At 44.9% G+C, this 19,436-nt stretch overlaps 1 protein-coding gene across 11 annotated transcripts in view; it reads left to right on the top strand.

The window, feature by feature from the left end:
- prkcz (protein kinase C, zeta) overlaps positions 1-19,436 on the top strand; it is a 73,525-nt gene that overhangs the window by 23,232 nt on the left and 30,857 nt on the right. For 5 of the 11 annotated variants that reach the window (XM_060057234.1, XM_060057224.1, XM_060057308.1 and 2 more), the window contains one exon: positions 16,055-16,140. In XM_060057234.1, the coding sequence (XP_059913217.1) occupies positions 16,055-16,140 (86 nt within the window). Of the gene's footprint in view, positions 1-6,079; positions 6,240-6,852; positions 7,087-11,332; positions 12,040-16,054; positions 16,141-19,436 lie in introns of those variants that run through there. The other 6 variants (XM_060057284.1, XM_060057276.1, XM_060057267.1 and 3 more) reach the window with 6 other exon arrangements.

Below are 19,436 nucleotides of genomic sequence, written 5' to 3'. Positions count from 1 at the left end.
TGATGCGTAGTACAACCCTGGAGTTCCCTCATGTTGAGATCTTGTCTTCTTCACTGCAAACGTGGGCAGCTGTAAGCTTAGTTTAGATGTTTAGGTTTATTCTGGACAAATCTGCAGAGGTGTGTGGAGATGAAGAAGATGATGTACTGTAGTTGATGAAGATCAATTTCCTGGGAGGAAGGAGGGCAGGACAGAGACTGGAAAGGCGTTTTGTATTAATACACTGATACGGCCAAAAATGTATTAGTGTGCTGAGAAAGCTATTGGAGAATGCTTTGACATTTTGCCCAAACTTTCATAAGGATGGTTGGTTCGCATTGAAGCGAATTAACAGAATTTTTGCTGGCTGTGAATACTTGGCTGAGTATCAAGACCTTTTTATAAACATCATCATGAACACCCCCTTTCCCCGCCTTCCTTTTCTTGCTCAGGACAGATTTCATGTATATAATTTGATTCCGAAGTTCAAGTTAAAACGGGGTCCAGGGAAACAGGATCTAGGGCAGAGGACAATTTTCGCTGAAGTTGAATGAAAATCCATTCATCTAAATAAGAATCATCCTGTCCTAAAGATGCCCTAGCCATGCTGGTAATAGCTTAATAAAAAAACGATCCAGTAGTTGGAAATAGCTATCAAACTATTTATAATATGTATATATATATGCATATCTTATGTATAATATATGTAGGATACACATATATGGCTATTTACTAAACCTTTGGTGGTTGACTGGCTTGGGCAGTTGTCAATCTGATGATAGGGTCTTCCCTTCGTAATTGGGAGTAATTATGGTCAGTTAGCTTGCTACATGACTGGTAGAATGCTAGTTAATCGTGCTTTTGTCAGTTCATAATTGCTTCAGAACAGTACACCAGAGTCAAAGCAGCAGTTTAAACATGTATTACCAGCATATTTAACTATGAAAGACTTTTCCTGGACTAAATGATGGCCCCAAATACACTTTTCTGATTTGTCCGTAATATAGCTGTGTTATTATTCCTTTAAAATGTCTCTGCTACCAAAGTTTAGATCAATATATTATATATTACATGATATTGTACCACTTAATGTTTACGTATATACTCAAACTCCCCTAATCAATCAATATTCCCTGGCATGTCCGACAAAATTAGCACTGCCTAATGTTATCTCGATGGCTAGCTAGATCTAGACAACTTCAGAAACATTGCTTCCATTACAACCTACATTCGGGATGTCTGACTTACCCTTACCCTACCCAATGGCAAATGGAATACATTTAAGTGCATTGCAAACCTTTCAGTTCAATCGTGTTCAATCAATAGCTTTAACAATAAAGCTCTCACATTGACCAGTCACAAACACACACACGCATGCACGCACGCACACGCACACACACACACACACACACACACACACACACACACACACACACACACACACACACACACACACACACACACACACAAAAACCAATAAAGAGAGGTGATGTCTACCATGTATGGTAACATCCAGCCCCTAAGGATCACTGAGGGTCAGATGGGGGCACCTTGGCTAGTAGGGTCTGGGCATGGAACCAGCAGCCCTTCCAGCTGCGAGACAATGTGCTTTACCTACCTACCAAGCTACTGCGCCGGGAAAACACAAAGTAGGTCAACCTAACCCAGAGTAGTATATATTGTACATCCAGGAATAGCCCCCCCCAGTACAATTTTAGTCTGTTTTGTGGTTTTGGCAGCGCCGGAGTGTTTCTCGCGGGAGTACTCTGGCCACCTGAAACGACAGGTGAGCACTGAAGCTCCCCAACTCACATGACCTCCGCCAATGACCACCTGGATAGAAAACACCAAAGTAGGAATTGTATATTAGCAGGCCTTGTTTTTGATAGAAGGGTTGACCTTGGCTTTTTTGCCGGCTTGACTGTTTACATTTAGTATTTTAGTAATTTAGCTTTTATACAGAATCTGAATTCAATTCAAAGCCTACTAGGAATTTGTCTTGGTGTTTTACGGTAAATCAAATGAGCTTTCCAGTGAACTCCGACTCATGGCATTAGGTAGGGGTTAGGGGTTCTTGCTTAAGGGTGCCTGCACTGTAGACTGCGGATATTGGCAATGGAGCAGAGTTAGTCTCTGAGTTGAATATCCTAGCCACTACGCTATCCTGCCTTCCCCTGCCGTCACTATCCTTTTTCTCCGCAGTGATAAGATCAGAGGTTGAGTGATGCTCACACAGACGTCTAGAGAAAGGGCTGTTAATTTAATACTACCTTACATTCATTTCTGCTTTGTGTCTCTGTCACTATAAGTGTCCCAATTTGGCAACTTGGGTAGTGCCTGACTGCACTCCAAATCGCCCCGGTGAAGGAGGGATCCCTCTTCTGTGTTCCTTATCAGGGTTACTTCCGTCCCTCTGGGTTTGGGCCGTGTTTCCTAGCCCTTTAGACGGAGGGCTTTTCAGAGGCCTGTGGATCTCTTTGCCACTGTAACTGGGATTAAGGGTGTGAGGGGCCAAACGCCACAAAAACCAGGGAAACAGGTAGAATTAACACAAAGGGGGTTTATTTGACCCAAATAGATGTGAAACAGGTAGTAGAGACGGATAACCATGAATGGAAGCGCTCAACGAACAACATTCCGGCAGACCAACAAAATAGGAACTGACAATAAATAAATGATGTGCCCTACACATATTTGTTTAATTGACTTGACTTATTTGTTTGTGGCTTCCACAATACATTTTTTATGGGTGGCTGAAAGTCATGTTCACCTCCATAGTGTATTTAGCTGACAATGAGTCAACCACTCCAAGAACAAACTGAAAGAGAGAAGCCTACTGTGCTTCTTTCAGAGGGTCAAAGTGTGACTGTGAGATAATGGAGAAGGGAGTGTGCATTGTGGCGATTATGGCCTCTGCAATAGACACGTGGCCTTTGAGTCTGCACCGGAAAAAACACACAGACACACACACAAACACAGATACACAGACCAATAAATGCTATGAGAGACAGAAAGCTCTTATGACAAGAGTAGAATATCTAGAGGCACGTGTGTGTGTGTGTGTGTGTGTGTGTGTGTGTGTGTGTGTGTGTGTGTGTGTGTGTGTGTGTGTGTGTGTGTGTGTGTGTGTGTGTGTGCACGCACGTGTATGATACACTACACTCCCTGTAGCTTTGTATGCGTCTAATAAACGTCCTTTATTATTATGTCTTTGATCTGCATTTTGGTTGTTGTAAAACGTTGCTCATCGAAATTTATTTAAATTATTTAATAGTTCACTTGACAGTGCCTAGAATGGCTCATCCATTTTGGAAATGTATGTAGGTATAATGAACCAAAACTAAAGACTTAACCAGATATGAAAACTCTTACTTTCTTCTAAGATTCTGCAGATCTTCATTGGTTAGTTCCCTATTTAATAAGTTGCTCAACTAAGGAAAGACACAACAGGTCAACTAACTAACCCTTAATAACACAGCACAGCAACACTGTATTCAAATTCTGATCAATGACTGGGCTTCATCTTCCAGTGACCCCATTTGAAAGCTGCACACTTGCGGTGAGAATGAAGAATAAAGCCATTTAAGCCCCATGTCTCGGCCCCCCGCTCCCAGCCTCCCCCTCTGTCTGCTAGACTGTGACTGACCTCCTTCTGCGGATGAGGGCTAGAGGTTCGCTCGCGACTGCATTGTGTTCCACCGCTGGAGTTTGCAGCACTAGCTTCATCGCGCTGGAGGCTAATCCACAAAAGAGCCTGGCACTTCCTAGCACACAATGCACCCCCCCCCCCCCCCCCCCCCTCCCCTACTCCTAGGGGGGGACCACTCTAGCTGTAGCGCTCGCTCAAAGCCACAACAATGGTGTCAGCTGTATGCTACGCTAGGTCGCTAGGCTAGGCTAGGTGCTGAGGCAAGCGAGAGGAAGAGGGTTTGGGAGGGGGGTGGGGGGGCACTAAGCGGATCAAGGGAACTGGCTGCTACGGCTAGCTCAGATGCCCTGGTTTTACTGAAGGCAACCTTGTCACCATCACCTTCCCCACCAACCCCTCCCTCTGTCTTTCTTTCTCTCTGTCTGTCTCTGTCTGTCTGTCTCTATCTCTCCGTCCGTCTGCCTCTTTTTCGCTCTGGCTGTCTCTCACTCCCTGTCTGTCTCTCTCGCTCTCTCTCTAACCTCTGTCTGTCACTCTTCCTTCTCTCTCCCTCTCTCTTTACCTCTCTCCACCTGTCTTTCACTCTCCTCCCCTCTCTCCCCCCTACCCTCTCCTCCTCTCCATACATTGGTCAGCATCTCACTCCGTGGATGATGTTATTCCAGAACTCCAGAGTGCTTTCTTCACACCCACAAACCCAGTCTACCCAGGCAGAAAGCCACTTCAGGTAGACACCCTCTTAGAAGACACCCTGTGATAGCACCCGAGAAATAAGGGATGCTTCGGTGACATCAGAAGGTCGGTTGTATTGTGGAACCATGTCGATTTGTCCTTGTGTGTTGTTGTCCCTTGTTTGTTTGTTTTGGTCTCGGCATGTGACATGGTTTGAGTGACAGCTCAGTTTGAGTAAATGGCGGCCTATTGGTTGGATGCTAATAGGCTCTGTGGTGCGATCTGACCTCGGGCTGTGTCTGGTTGGTATTGGACCGATGATGTCGTACTGTAGCACTAACCGTATCACTGCCTCACTCACGCACTGTAAAGCACAACCTAGGGCTGGGCTGCATGGTACATATTATTGTACATACTGTATTGATTAGCATGAGGACCTGGGCATAGACAATATTGATAATTGTGTGTCAATTCATGATCTGATTACCAATTCACAACACAACTTAAAACCATAAAACTGGACTTGACATTGCAATTTGCATGGCATTCAAGTTCATGAGAATTAAAAACATATCAGATTAAATATACAAATTTGAATTACTCAAGAAGTCTCCATATCGCGCCTTAGCATCTTATTTACCCTCATAATCCTGGTAGCCTCAGTCTCAGGCAGGTGCATGGCCTCACACTCTCTGCCTGGCTGATAAGAGAGGGTGCAGAAACGTACTCCGGCCTTGTCTTCTGATAAATCTCAGGTTAGGAGGTGGAGGGGGAGGGTGGGATGGCTCCTCAGACCCTTATTGTTCAGGAATTCAGAAAATGCTTGCACAACCTCTCCTGTTGTTGCAATAACTTTGGGTAGAGAGAGAAGTGGGGGTGAGGGGGGTGAGAGGGTAGGAGAGCCAGAGAGTGGTGGAAGGGAGGAGAGGGGGGAGAGGGAGGAGGAGGGAGAGGGAGTGAGGAGGGAGAGGGAGGAACACAGATAGAGGAGGAGAGATAGACGGATAGAATGAGGGTCTGTGTGAGTGTGAGAGAGTTGTGGAGAGAGACCCTGGTTGACCAGGGAGAGATAAAAAATAAAACACCTCAGCCTAGCAAGGAATTAAAAACCTCCAAGAATTCAGAAAATTTAAAAAGCTGGAATGTCAGAAATTGAACATGAACACTCACATACAGACACACACACACACACACACACACACACACACACACACACACACACACACACACACACACACACACACACACACACACACACACACACACACACACACACACACACACACACACACAGTACAATTTGTTTTTCTTTGAACAGAAGATTCAAATAAAATATTTTTGGCACTACCCTGTGTGCCTGCATACAAAAGCTTTTCTGCAGAGTGATTTATTGTAAATATCACAAATTGGTCTGAAATACTGGATTGATAATGTTGCAAAGCTCTATATCTCTATATATCTATACTTGTATCTGTGGATATTTATCTGTATCAGCCTGTATCTACATTATATAAATACCAATATCTACATTATTATTATTAATAGCAGGATTACTTCGACACTCCTTCGGTCCCTTCAAATCGAAGCCCAGCCCAGATACTAAAAATAGTCAACACGGTCTGAATCAAGCGAAATGTTTTGAATGCAGATGATGCTGTCAGTGTTTTCATGTCTAACTCCGCCATCTAACGGTTACGTGGTGTAATTGCAGCTTTCCAAACGTCAACCCTCGAGCTCTCTGGCGCCACCCAAATGCAACGGAGCTGAGTGGCAGATATTACTAGTCAGTTCGTACGTTCGTGTTGTTTTTCGACTGGTAGCACTAACTAGTGACACAACTCCTACCCCAGGCAGACACTCTGGGGAATTATCATGATTGCTTTCTTCTTAAAAAAATAGATTGTTGTGATGTTTTTTGGATGGATGAGAGGCACATTGGGTAAGTGTCAATGTGTGTTTCTTTTTTCTTCTATGTAGTATTTTCGAGTGATCTTTATAGTTTCTGCAGCCATGTGACTGCAAGGGCAGCATCATCTGTTGTTATAATATAATAACAAACAAACACAAAGATGGTCAGATTGCATTATTCAGGATAATGTGATTATAGCATGAAAGTAGTAGTCTGTACAGCATCCTTATTTTGGAATACTATGTGTGTACTAGTCTTGTTTTGATGTGTGCGTTTCTGTGTGCGGACACAGAAGATAGATCGAAGGCTAGAGAGATGGATGGATGGATGGATGGATTGATAGATTGATGGAGAGAGAGTGGGAGATGGATAGTTATAGAAAGAGAGAGAGAGATAATTTAATATATCTGAAGCCGGGTATGTCAAGATTGATGAGTGAGTGAGAAAGCGGCAGACAGAGAGAGAGAGAGAGAGAGAGAGAGAGAGAGAGAGAGAGAGAGAGAGAGAGAGAGAGAGAGAGAGAGAGAGAGAGAGAGAGAGAGAGAGAGAGAGAGAGAGAGAGAGAGAGAGAGAGAGAGAGGGAGGGAGAGCTAGAGAGAGAGAGAGAGAGAGAGAGAGAGAGAGGGAGAGCTAGAGCTAGAGGGTGGGATAACAGAATAGAGAGCGGGACAGGGCAGAGCGGGTTTGACGGAGGAGGAGGAGAGCGTGAGGCAGCGTCTGAGGAAGAGGAGAGCGATAGGGCACTAGAAAAGACCGACAGTAAATAGCTGAGCCTCGGCAGCCAGCATGTGAAGGCAGGACATAAGGGGTTGCCAACGGAAACACTACACGGCTGCAGGGATGCTGCTCACCCTACTCATCTACCTCAGAGTCAAAGGTAGGAGGAGACAAGGGGCTATTCCAAGGTGGGAGGAGACAAAGTGTTAGTCAAGGGTAGCAGGAGACAAGGGGCTAGTTGAAGGTAGGAGGAGACAAGGTGTTAATCAAGGGTAGGAGGAGACATGGGGCTAGTCGAAGGTAGGAGACAAGGTGTTAATCAAGGGTAGGAGGAGACAAGGGGCTAGTTGAAGGTAGGAGGAGACAAGGGGCTAGTCGAAGGTGAGAGGAGACAAGGAGCTAGACGAGGGTAAGAGGAGACAAGGAGCTAGACGAGGGTAAGAGGAGACAAGGAGCTAGTCGAAGGTATGAAGTAAAGGTACCTCATCTGGAGATACAATTTATAAATATTTTGTCAAAACAGTAACAGTTTAACGGCTGGAAAGATTTAAAAGAAAACAGTTGGAAAGATTTAAAAGAAAACAGTTGGAAAGATTTGAAAGCAAACGGAGCTCAATTAAAGGTGTGTTTACACGCGGCGTCGTGCAATCATTTATTTTCTTTATTACCCCTAATGGGTCATTCTTATTGCAGCAAGCACACATTACAGCACTTAAATATGACATACAGGTTGTCCTAGCTGAAACAATAAAAATGCCACAGTACAAGTAGATCTGAGCTAAACTACAGATGTGTCTCAGTAAAAGTTAAATAACAATAACAGAAACGTGTGAATATAAGAGGATAAAATATGATCATAATTCCACTCTAACAAAAAACTTGCAGAGGAAGAAGATTCTTTGTTGTCCTTCCTTTTTAATTGCATCGCAGCTTTGACATCTTTTTGTTGAGGATCAACCCTAGATGTTTGTTGTGTCTTTGACAGTTTCAAGAGTCTGTGCTTTGAGAGTGGCAGATATCCACGGGCCTGGTGCATCCATCTTCTCTCCCTTGTCTTTGATGTGTTTAACATGATTTTGGGAGACTCAAACTACTCTTTGGCTTGTGGAACCGGAACAAGGGTAATTTTTGTCACCTTCAGATAGGCAGACCAGGGCAGTATCATCTGTGTATCTGACCGATGCTGTGCATGTACTGACCGATACGGTGCTTGTATCTGATCGAGTGTCACCAAGCCGAACTCGCTGAGAACATCAGGTCAAAAAGTATTGCAAACCAGGCTATGAACACTGCGTGCTTTTAGTCTCCCTGCTAGGAAGGAAGGGCTGATTGTATTGAGGGCAGAGGAGAAGCCTGAGAAAATTATTTGGGCATGGGTTCAACTTAACCTCCAAATTCATATAAATAATGTTGAAAAGTGATTATTTATAGGAATTTGGATAAAGTGTATAGATGGCATAGTCTTTTTATTCTATCATGTCGATGTGGATCAAGTAGGTGTGGTTATATCATTATGTGTGTTTGATCCTTTGTTGAAGAGATCGAACAAGCGGGGAAGTCAGGGCGATTGGTCTAAAGCCTTGAGCTGTGGGTGGGTTGGTGGTTCTCGGGACAGGTAGTAATAATTGATTTTCTCGCTGAAGACAGAACTAAGTTGCTCGGAGCAGTGTTCAAGTACTCCTCCAACTATCTTGTCATGCACTGGACCTTTCTTTTCCCTTGTCTCAGGTCAAACCCGTTCAATTCTCCTGCCCTAATTATATGAGTGGCACCGGGGGCTCTGGTATGGTCCTGTTCTGTAGCAGGGGCTCTCTGACCTGCCCATTTGCCCTTTGTGAGGTAGCTTGTATGATGGGGAGTGAAAATGTCTCATGTCAGCCCTGCGCAAACTTTCCTGTCAAGCGTGTCCTTCTTGGTTTGTAAGAGGACATTTACTGGACTGCTTATTTATAGCCTTGGACCTTAATGTTGAGTTGAAACTCCTATAAAGTTTGGTCATTTAACCAGACAATATTTATGTTTTGTTTTACCCAAGTAGGCCGCCTCAGTCGTTTATTTGACTGTTTACGCTTTAACTTAAGCAAAGCAGAGTTCAATTGTTGTGATCCTTGCCATGACCACCCTTAATTTAAATTAAACATCCGGCTTAGTCACACACACACACACACACACACACACACACACACACACACACACACACACACACACACACCACACACACACACACACACACACACACAACCTAAGCTGGTTCCTGTCAGTGGTGACAGCCGGCCTGCAGCGTTGGTTACCGTGGGGACCAGCGATGAGGGGGGGGGGGGGTCTCTGCAACCTATTTTAAAACACTGCGACATCTGCAGCAAACTCCCAGCAATGCTCCATCACACGTGCTGATACACCACCAGCTGGCTCATCCCCTCTGGCCCTGCCATCCATATATTATACATGCAGCCATGACTCTCATTCGAAGCTTCTGAGGAAGGTTAGCAGTTAACTAGCTAGCTAATGTACGGCTAGTGCTCAGCGAGTGCTTTGGACGGTCTGTTGGGCTTGGGACAGACAGAACGTTACAGGTTGGTTCTAGGAAGAGGTTAGTTTTGCATATTAGTGGTTCATAATAAAAAGTTGCTAGTGCAGCCTTTGTTTAGCATGGAGAACATGCTCAGTTGGGGCGTAAGCTCGCTAGTTTAGGATTTTCTAAGAGCATTTCTTTCATGAGCATGGAAAACATGCTTATGCTGGATGGATGGATGGATGGATGGATGGATGGATGGATGGATGGATGCATTGATGGATGGAAGAGAGAGAGAGAGAGAGAGAGAGAGAGAGAGAGAGAGAGAGAGAGAGAGAGAGAGAGAGAGAGAGAGAGAGAGAGACAGACAGACAGACAGACAGACAGACAGACAGACAGACAGACAGACAGACAGACAGACAGACAGACAGACAGATAGGGACTGTCAGGGACTGTGCACTCTGCAGTGTTTGTTCTTTCAGATCACTGTTGAAGGAGCATATTTCATCTGAAGCTGCACACGAACACACACACACACACACACACACACACACACACACACACACACACACACACACACACACACACACACACACACACACATACACGTACACACAAACAAACAGACTAATGCCCACCAAGAGATACACAAACTACTGATCCAGTGAAAAGAGATATGCTGACAGTGCTGAGAGGATTGAGGACGCTCTCCTGAGGACCTCCGGCAGGGCCTCCCATACGTCAGGACATGTGCCTTTCTGTGTATCACTAACCTGGGCATCCAGATAGGGATGGATGAATGGCTTCAAACTCATTCCTGATGATTTAATCCACATGATTAAAGGCAGTGCTGGAGCTTTTATCTCCCTAAGCATGTCACACTGGTAAGCCTATAGCCTATTGACTGCTGATGTAAGCATTGTGTTAGCATCGGGCGTAGGTTCACCATGTTTACACTCAGGGCATTCAGCCAACCCTTTTATTTAAAGCAACTTACATAAGTACATTTGTACACCACATGTGGATAAGGTAGGTGTTAACACGGTAGAAATACAATCATGGCAATATTATGAGGTGACAAATTTGCCACATTTCAGTGTGTTTGGCTAGCTAGCTACCCTCTGCTATGGCTCTCATGGATTGTTTCTGTCGGCTACGTGGAGAAGCAGGAGCAAACTGGCACAGATTTCATCGGCAGTGTCTCCTTCGAAGCTAGTCCCCTCCACGGAGACCCACGTGCACGCGGCCGTGCGCTCTTGAATCCAGGACACTTGTCATTGTGTAAAACACAGCGCTGCTAGCCACTAGCTGATAACAAGCTAATGAGGTCTTGTGTTCACAATGCTCTGAAGGGGAAAAGAGGGATGGAGGATTCAGGGAGAAGTGTAGTGTTTATGGGGTCAGGTTTTGGTGCTGTAGCGTACGTATGTGTGTTTATATTCGTGTGTGTATTAATTTGTGTTGATTTGATGGCGAGGACATTGTACTGGCTGGAGTGTTTGATTCACAGCCTTAAGGTTCTTCGTTTGATTCTTAATGTCTGCAATCTACATGTTATCCGTCCTTCCTCTTCAATCCTCCAAAGCTCTACCTGCCCCAAATTAACATGTATCTACACATTCAAGTGGCTTTGGATTGAAAACCCTGCTAACTGAAAGGTGATGAGTTGTATCAAGAGAACCATGAAGGGAGGCATGGTAATTCAAAGTCACGCTAACGATGAGAGCTACGGTGTGGCTCGGAGCCCCACCAGGCTAATTATGTCCACAAAATGGCTCCGGGCTGCCGCATCGATCTCCCATTCTCTTCTCTTCTTTGAAGTGGAGGCCTGCGTTGACGATGCTTTATATAACTGTTTTTAATGACCGGCTCGCCCCCGCTATGAGCGACCTGGGACATGGGGGATGTCGGCTCGTCACTGGGTAAAACTGACCTCAAATGTCCTTTAATGCGTAGCGGGGGGAGTTTGGGAGGAAATATATTACAACGATTGTCGTACGAAGGTTCAGACATATACGATCTTATGGGCCTAGTGAAATTATTTCCTCAAATAAAAATAAACACAAAATAATGCCACTAAGAATCGACATAACATGGCATTGAATTATGAAGTTACTATATTATATATTAGTATTGTAAAAGTTGTGTGTTGTGATCTGCTGTTAATGAGAGGTGGGGTGATGTTTTTGCGAGGCTGTCATCGCTGTTGCTAATAGCAACGCGTGCAATCTTTACTGACGCTTTCCTGCATAAGAGAGAGAAACAATGTCTGGAAATGACTTCCTGAGCGACGCCCTGGCGCGGTGGCGGTGTGTGTGTGTGTGTGTGTGTGTGTGTGTGTGTGTGTGTGTGTGTGTGTGTGTGTGTGTGTGTGTGTGTGTGTGTGTGTGTGTGTGTGTGTGTGTGTGTGTGCAGTACAGTACAGTACAGTCCCACCGTGGCTGCTGTGCTTCAGGAGTATCTCCGGTCCTCACTAGTACACTCTGCGGTACCCAGGAGAAGGTCTCCACTAATCCGGTCCCCACATGCACTTCTATCGGTGGACGGGAAACACAGACATCATGGCAGGGCTGTGGACGCTGGCACTCGCCTCCGGAGCTGGTGTGGTATTTCTATATGACTCACGTTCTGATTTCTATGGCTGCTCGTACTCTGTGTCCCAGTAATTGTTGCTTTGGAAAGTTTGGTTGCGCGACACTTTCAGAAGTTTGCGCCGTTGTTTATAGTGTGCTTTTGATTGCTTCTCACCTGGAAGCTTTTGTTTCAAAGCATCTGTGAGTTAATCAAATATCAAATGTAATGCAGGATTTGTATTTGTTTTTGATGGTGTTGCTGTACCATCTGTATAGGGTTTGGGGCAGAACTCAGCGTTGTTTGTTGATGTCTGTTTGTATCAGGGGAATGCATAAGCAACATTCTCTCTGAACGTATCTACAGCATCCAGATACATTGGCTGTGATATATGTTGATGACTGTGTTCTACTTCAGTAAAATGGATGGGCCAAGACAACGCTATTCCTCATTCCTAACTGACTATGTATTGATTACATTGTTTCAAGAGGTGTTGAGCAGAGGCCTTGACATTCTCTCTTGTACTGATATCTTATGACATTTTTTCTGCCGGCCTGGTGGTAATTCTAGTTCCTAGCTTCTCATTTCCATCTGCTAGTTTGTAGTTGATATTTTCCAGGGTGAATCACATGTCTGGCTCTGTGCCCACTGCATCACAAGCACCCTGGGAAGACAAACAAGATCCTTAAACAAAATGTTTGGGAAGCAGTCCAGCACTACCTACAGCCATTAGAAGTTGTTGTTCATAGTTATATAAATGTGAGCTGTGCCAAATTAGCAACTTGGCAGATGTTTTGGTAGCTGAATTTTTTTTTCTCATGCATACCTTTTGGAATCTGAATAATTCTCTTTGATTAAGCACAGTATGATTCAGGCATTCACAGAGAATACTTAGACCAAGCTGCGGTGCCGTCTCGGTTGAAAAACAATATTTGATACATATTTGGCTGTCCTTATTTGGCTGTCCAATGATGTCATGTCACTTGCCCTTATTTGGCTTGGGAGAGACATCCCCATTTACCTATTGTAGTTTACAGTGTTGAGGCTGAACTTTATTTTGTTCATTAGGGGTAAGACTTTAGTAGTAGTCTGGTTATTATGGGATAGACAGCCCCCCTACGGGCCTGCATATTCCTGGGTGACCTCAGTGTCTGCATCCCGACTTATGTTGTCCTCTGACTCGACTCTCAAGTAACTAACCTCTGCTACCATCATCTAATTAATTAGCGTATGTTCTCAACCCAGTCGACCTTAACACAACCCGATCCGACAGCTTCCCAGGAATCCAAGTTCTAATTCAGGTTTTATGAGTTAGATGAAGTGTCATAGATATACAGCTAGAAGTGAAATGCTTTCAATAGTATCCATAGTACCTCATTACTAGTAAAGAACGGGGACAATTTCTGTAGTTGACTCACACAGTATAGACATGATTTTCTTACCACTTTCAACACACAAACACACACAGGGACACACACACACACACACACATAGGATATATAGGAGGAAGGTTTATCCACCTACTCACACACACACTCTTTCACACTCACACACAAACACACAGGAAATATAGGAGGAAGGACACAGCGATAGATATCAGTCCAGATATGGTTCCAAATTGCACTGGAAGATACTAACTTAGGGGAACATAAAGCAGATTGCCAGCAAACAGACAGCCCATAGAGACACAGAGCACGTCATCTGTGTTTCAGTCAACCCACTGGGACACGAGGAGAGGGAAGCCACTTCAAAGGCTTCCTCTTGTCAAACCCACACCGTATTACTGGGAAGATACAATAGCGGCTCGAATTAGCCAGAGGATTATTTCAGGCTGGGGTTGGATGGTGGTTTCGGTGTTTGTGTGTGTGTGTGTGTGTGTGTGTGTGTGTGTGTGTGTGTGTGTGTGTGTGTGTGTGTGTGTGTGTGTGTGTGTGTGTGTGTGTGTGTGTGTGTGTGTGTGTGTGTGTTTGTGTGTATGTGTATGCATGTGATTCTGTATGAGAATGTGTGTTTGTGCGTACGTGTCCTATAAAGTGGGACAAAAGTTCACCTCAGTGCAAACCTTTATCCTAAAGTCCTCAGTGGGGCAACAGTGACTAACCAAAGCTTGGGTGTGGCAGTGGGCTCTGGTGCTGCCATGGCAACAGAGGCAAAAGATCGGGGGGGGGGGGTAAACCATGATCACAGGGATGGAGAGGGAGCCAGAGAGAGAGGTTAGAGACTGGATGTCGGTACACCCATCAACAAGGATGGAGATATAGCTAGAGACAGACATGGAAAGAGAAATGGGGGGGGTGTTAAATAATTTGTGGGCTCGTTCACTGCCCTGTCCAGGCAGGGCAACAATCCAGTCGAACCAATGGGTTAGCTTCACACCGCGGTGAACACAAACGCACAGCCAGTGGCGACCTTTTGCTTTGCTACCTGTGCAAATGTGCGCGTGTGCATCTGTGTGATTGCCGGAGTGTGCTGCAGGTGTAATCGTCAGCTGAGGGAATTTGGGAGAACGCTGCCTTCCTCATGACCTCAAGACTGAGGTTGACCCACTTACAAGGTGAGGGTGGAAGTAGAGGGGGCAAGGAAAAAGGGCTTTGATGGTTGATAGAACATCACATGCAATGAAATCATAGGGCGATAACCAGCTTTCTATCAAAGGTGTTGCCTGTTACTCTGCCTAAAGGGTACTCAATCATAGCATTTATTCTAGATATAGTTATGAATTTAGATAAAATCTCTCTCTCTCTCTCTATATATATGTATATATATATATATGTTTGTGTGTGTGGGTGTGCGTGTGTGTGTGTGTTTAATTTATGTGTGTGTATGTGAATGGTGGTATGGTGCTTGTTTCAGGGAACAGGTTCTTGGGACAGCGCAGCGTGTGTTCCCACCTCCTTACATCACACTCTGTGTTCAGTATAAATAGAAGCAGAGGTATCGCCCCGTCTTAATGAGTCCAGAGCTCTCCTGGGGGAGAGAGGGAGGGGGTGAGAGAGAGAGAGAGAGAGAGAGAGAGAGAGAGAGAGAGAGAGAGAGAGAGAGAGAGAGAGAGAGATGAATTGGATGTAGTAAGAGGGAGAGGCAGAGGGAGAGACAGCGAACAGTCCATTAGGGTAGCATGGGACCTCTGTTCTATTTTGTGTAGTGTAAGCTCTGTGCTAGCTCCCTCCTTCTCCTCCACTTCCTCATCTTTGATAAAAACATCAGAGAAGAGAGAGAGAGAGAGAGTAGAGAGAGAGCGAGAGAGCGGGGCAGACATACAGACTCAAAGAGGCTGTAGGGGTTCTTTAGTCACTTTTAACACCCTCATATCTCTTTCTTCTTCCTAACACTGATATATTCTGGTGGTGGCGTGGGCTGGGGGCTGGCAGGGGGTGCAGGGGCGGTGTGGCAGACGGGGGGGGGCTGTGTGGGAACAAGCATGTCCACAGAAGTCAAGCTAATGAAGCTACACTACAAAAGCCTGAGGGTTATGGGAAGTGCTTTATCTGTGTTGTGGGGATGAACACAACACAGATCTATTTTTAGGACGAATGTAGCTAAATCTGTTTATGTGTTTACCCTTATCACTGAATTGAACTGAAGACTCTTGAATCAGGACACTAATTATCCACCAGGAAAACAAGGGTATACAAATACACGCAAGATTAAATATAAAGATTAGCATTGCATCAGGGTTAGTAGCATCAGGGGATTGGCTTTGGATTCTAACCACACTTTAATCAAGCCAGATGCTCCTTGTATAAATATTGAATGATGAACTACATGACAACTGAATGTTATATGGTAAATGTGACATTGTTTTGACCTGAGGACATAAATCGTCTTTTTGAGCCATTCTTTGTTGCTGTAGGTTTTCATCTCCCTTTGACCTTGAACTCTAACTTTGACTCCTCTCTCTCTCTCTCTCTCTCTCTCTCTCTCTCTCTCTCTCTCTCTCTCTCTCTCTCTCTCTCTCTCTCTCTCTCTCTCTCTCTCTCTCTCTCTCTCTCTCTCTCTCTCTCTCTCTCTCTCTCTCTCTCTCTCTCTCTCTCTCTCTCTCCAGAGTCGATCTACCGCCGCGGCGCCAGAAGATGGAGGAAGCTCTACCGTGTCAACGGACACCTCTTCCAGGCCAAGCGCTTTAACAGGGTGAGACACACACTCACACAAACACATCCCAAAATACCTTAAAGCCAACACCCACTCACAGCACAGTTGGCCAGTTTCAATTTCTGGTTGAAAATTTCGAAATAACTCCAGCTGGTGCTGGCCCTAAGGCATCTGGCTTGCTTCACAAAATACCCTAATGTGGCTCTGGCCACATTAGGGTAAACACTTAAAAACCCATCCAAACGTCCATCCATCTTCCATACAGTTCAGAGCTCAAGACCCTGAGCAGTAGCACTGGTGCTCTACACGATTTGGTGGATCATTCAGTGGACAATGGACATATACAGTATCTTTGGCCTTAAATATGATAGTGGGTTGTTCCTGTAAATCTGCTGTAAATCTGTTCAAGTATGAAGCAGAATAAAGAATTCAGGCTCCGCTCTTATGGTACATTACAGTGACTACGCTAATGCTCCATGTCAGTCGTGTTTGTGAGTTCAGTTCAGTGACCGTTAACCTGCTGTGCTGAAAGAATATAAGTAATTAATTGTTGCCCAGTTATGCTTGCGCTTCGACCTACAGCCTGGTTTGCTACAGCCTGCTTATACAGCCTGGTTTGCTACATCCTGGTTATACAGCCGGGTTTGCTGCAGCCTGGTTATACAGCTTGGTTTGCTGCAGCCTGCTTATACAGCCTGGTTTGCTACAGCCTGGATTGCTACAGCCTGGTTTTACTGCCTGGTTTGCTACAGCCTGTTGCAGTCAGTGTTGTTGTTTTTTCTTCTTTCGATCTCACGTTAGCAAACACATACAAGCATAGGTCTATTTGTAATTTGGTACGTGCTTAGATCTAGACCAATATTTTAGTAATCACTTCCGGTCCCACCTTGTGACAAATAACATCATCCCGTCGTATCTCATGGACAAATAATCATTTAAAATAAAAATATTACCATATTTCACTGGCAGACTATATCCCTTTGTCTCCCCTAGCTGAGTCGACCTACCTAGGCAGCATATGAGGAGTGCTAGCGGTGGATGTAGCACTAGCGTATGTATAATGGCTAGTGGTTGACATACTTTAGTGGTGGACGTAATGCTAGCGTATGTCTCTTGCTAACGGTGGACGCACCACTGGTGTATGTCCAATACCAACGCTGGACGTGATGCTAGAATCTGTCTCATGCTAGCCATAGACGTACTGCCTCCCAGCCCGCTCTGACTGGAAGAGTGGAAACTGCTACAGAGACTAATGGGGTTACTTTCAGTCTTTAAGTAGCTCTTCCCGCTGGAGAGGGAGTGCACCGGCCCCTGGTTGTGCACTCCAGTGCTCTTAAGAAGCACAGTCTCTTGCCCACAGTCTCTTGAGGAGTGGCCTTGCCCGACAAAGGGTGGTTCTTTTTTTGTATTGTGTTGTTAACCGTTCTCTGACAAATTTATTTGTAGAACATACGTTTTTGTGTCTGGTTTATGATGATTGATTATATTCATTATAGCCTGTTTGAGGCTAGGCTTATGGACTATCACTTTCCCTTGATTATATGGATGAATTTAGTCTACAGACATAATTTTGGAATTGTGAAAAACTTTTACACACTGTTACACCTTCATCTTTTATACCTATTATAGATAGAAGCAGTCGGTGTTGAAATGTATTAGCTTACATGCAATCTAGCATCACAACATTGCACCTGCATAGGCCTACACACTTGTCACTCAAGTATAGTACAATATGAGGTACTCATTTAGTTGGACTTTGCCTTTTCGCTGAAGGACAGGACGCAGGATATCATAGTGATGAGGCTGTTCACCTCCCAGGCAAAAAGTACTTGTTTCAATCCCCAATGTCTGCAGCCAATGTCTCCATCTATATGAGCAAGATACCTATACCACTACTTGTTCCTTAATGTCCTGCATCGGAATTCACCAACCTATAAATCGGTCTGGACAAAAGCTTCTGCTGAATAACAAATGGTATTAATATAGTACTGCAGGTTTTCTTTCCAATGCTTCTCGTAGTAAACCTGTCCCTCAGGTGTGCGTGTGTGTGTGTGTGGGTCTGCATGTGTATGTATCCACCATCTCCCCGGGCAGCTAGTGTCTGAGCAGAGTGCTTCAGGGTATATCTGCTGACTTTGCTTGCCGTTTCCATTATACGCCCATGCGTCATCGATTAGCTCCGAGACGTAGCGTCGATAGGCAGGGGTAGGCTAACGCAACGTGCAGCCCGAGCTCGGCTGGCATCATGCCATCCCCCTGGACATATTGAATAACTCGGCTCAGACATGAGGACCTACTGAACGAGGTAACAGCTGACTGGTTCTAGAAACGAGTAAACATCAGTTTTGATTCACCTAGCGTTGACGATGCACATTTTTCAGCCAACGGTTGTTGTTTTTTTTATATAGATTATGTAACGACTTTTTTTGTCAAGTCACTGGTGCTATAGGTGCATTGCTTATTCTGTCAAGGTAAAGTGTAAAAGTGAAGACCTTCTGTGTGTATGGGTGCTTTCTATCTGTGGTGCTGGAGTGTTTGGACTCTTGAAGTACTGTGTTTTCATCATCAGCATATAAATGAGCCCGAAGAGAAGTAGGTCCGGCTTGCCTTCTTTCTTTCTTTCTTTCTTTCTTTCTTTCTTTCTTTCTTTCCTCTTTTCTTTACCTCTCAACCCCATTCCATACATCTCCCCTTCTTCTTTCAATCTCTCTCCCTTTGCTCTTTTGATGCCCTCCATCTCCTCTTCTCCATTCCCTCCCTCCCTCACTCTCAGTCAATCCCCTTCCCTCCCTTCCCCATAACTCCATCCACACCCTACCTCCCTCGCCCACCCTCTCTTAATCTATCCCCCTTCCTCCCCACATCACTCCACCCCCCCCTCTCCCCCCCTCCCTCCCTCCATCCCTCCATTCCTTAGCTCTTCCGGGCTCAGAGTCACTGTAGCAGCAGCAGAAGAAAGATGCTTTTGTACAGGACCACGACTCCCCCCCCCCACACCTCCACCTACCCCCATCCCTCTCTTGTGAGGTCCGCTCACATCCCTGGACCCCTGCTGGCCTCATGTGGGCGATTCTTCAGCGGGGGTATGGAAAACCATTCTACCTTTAACCCTTATAGCCGCACTCGGCAGAATACAATTTGTACTCTGAAAAAATTTATCAGCTAATTCTAAGCAATTTATCAGTCAAATATATGTATCTTTAAAAAAAAAGGATAATTACTATTAAGAGTTATATTTATACTTAATTCCTAGTCTTCCTAGTCTTTGCTTCTATATTGACACGGTGCAAGAGTACAATAAATGTCTTCATGAAGCAGGTAGGGGTTGGGACATC

This window comes from Gadus macrocephalus, chromosome 1 (assembly GCF_031168955.1).
Source record: "Gadus macrocephalus chromosome 1, ASM3116895v1".
Taxonomy (NCBI): domain Eukaryota; kingdom Metazoa; phylum Chordata; class Actinopteri; order Gadiformes; family Gadidae; genus Gadus; species Gadus macrocephalus.
The sequence above is the reverse complement of the archived record's forward strand: the minus strand, read 5'-3'. Positions and strand labels throughout refer to the sequence as shown.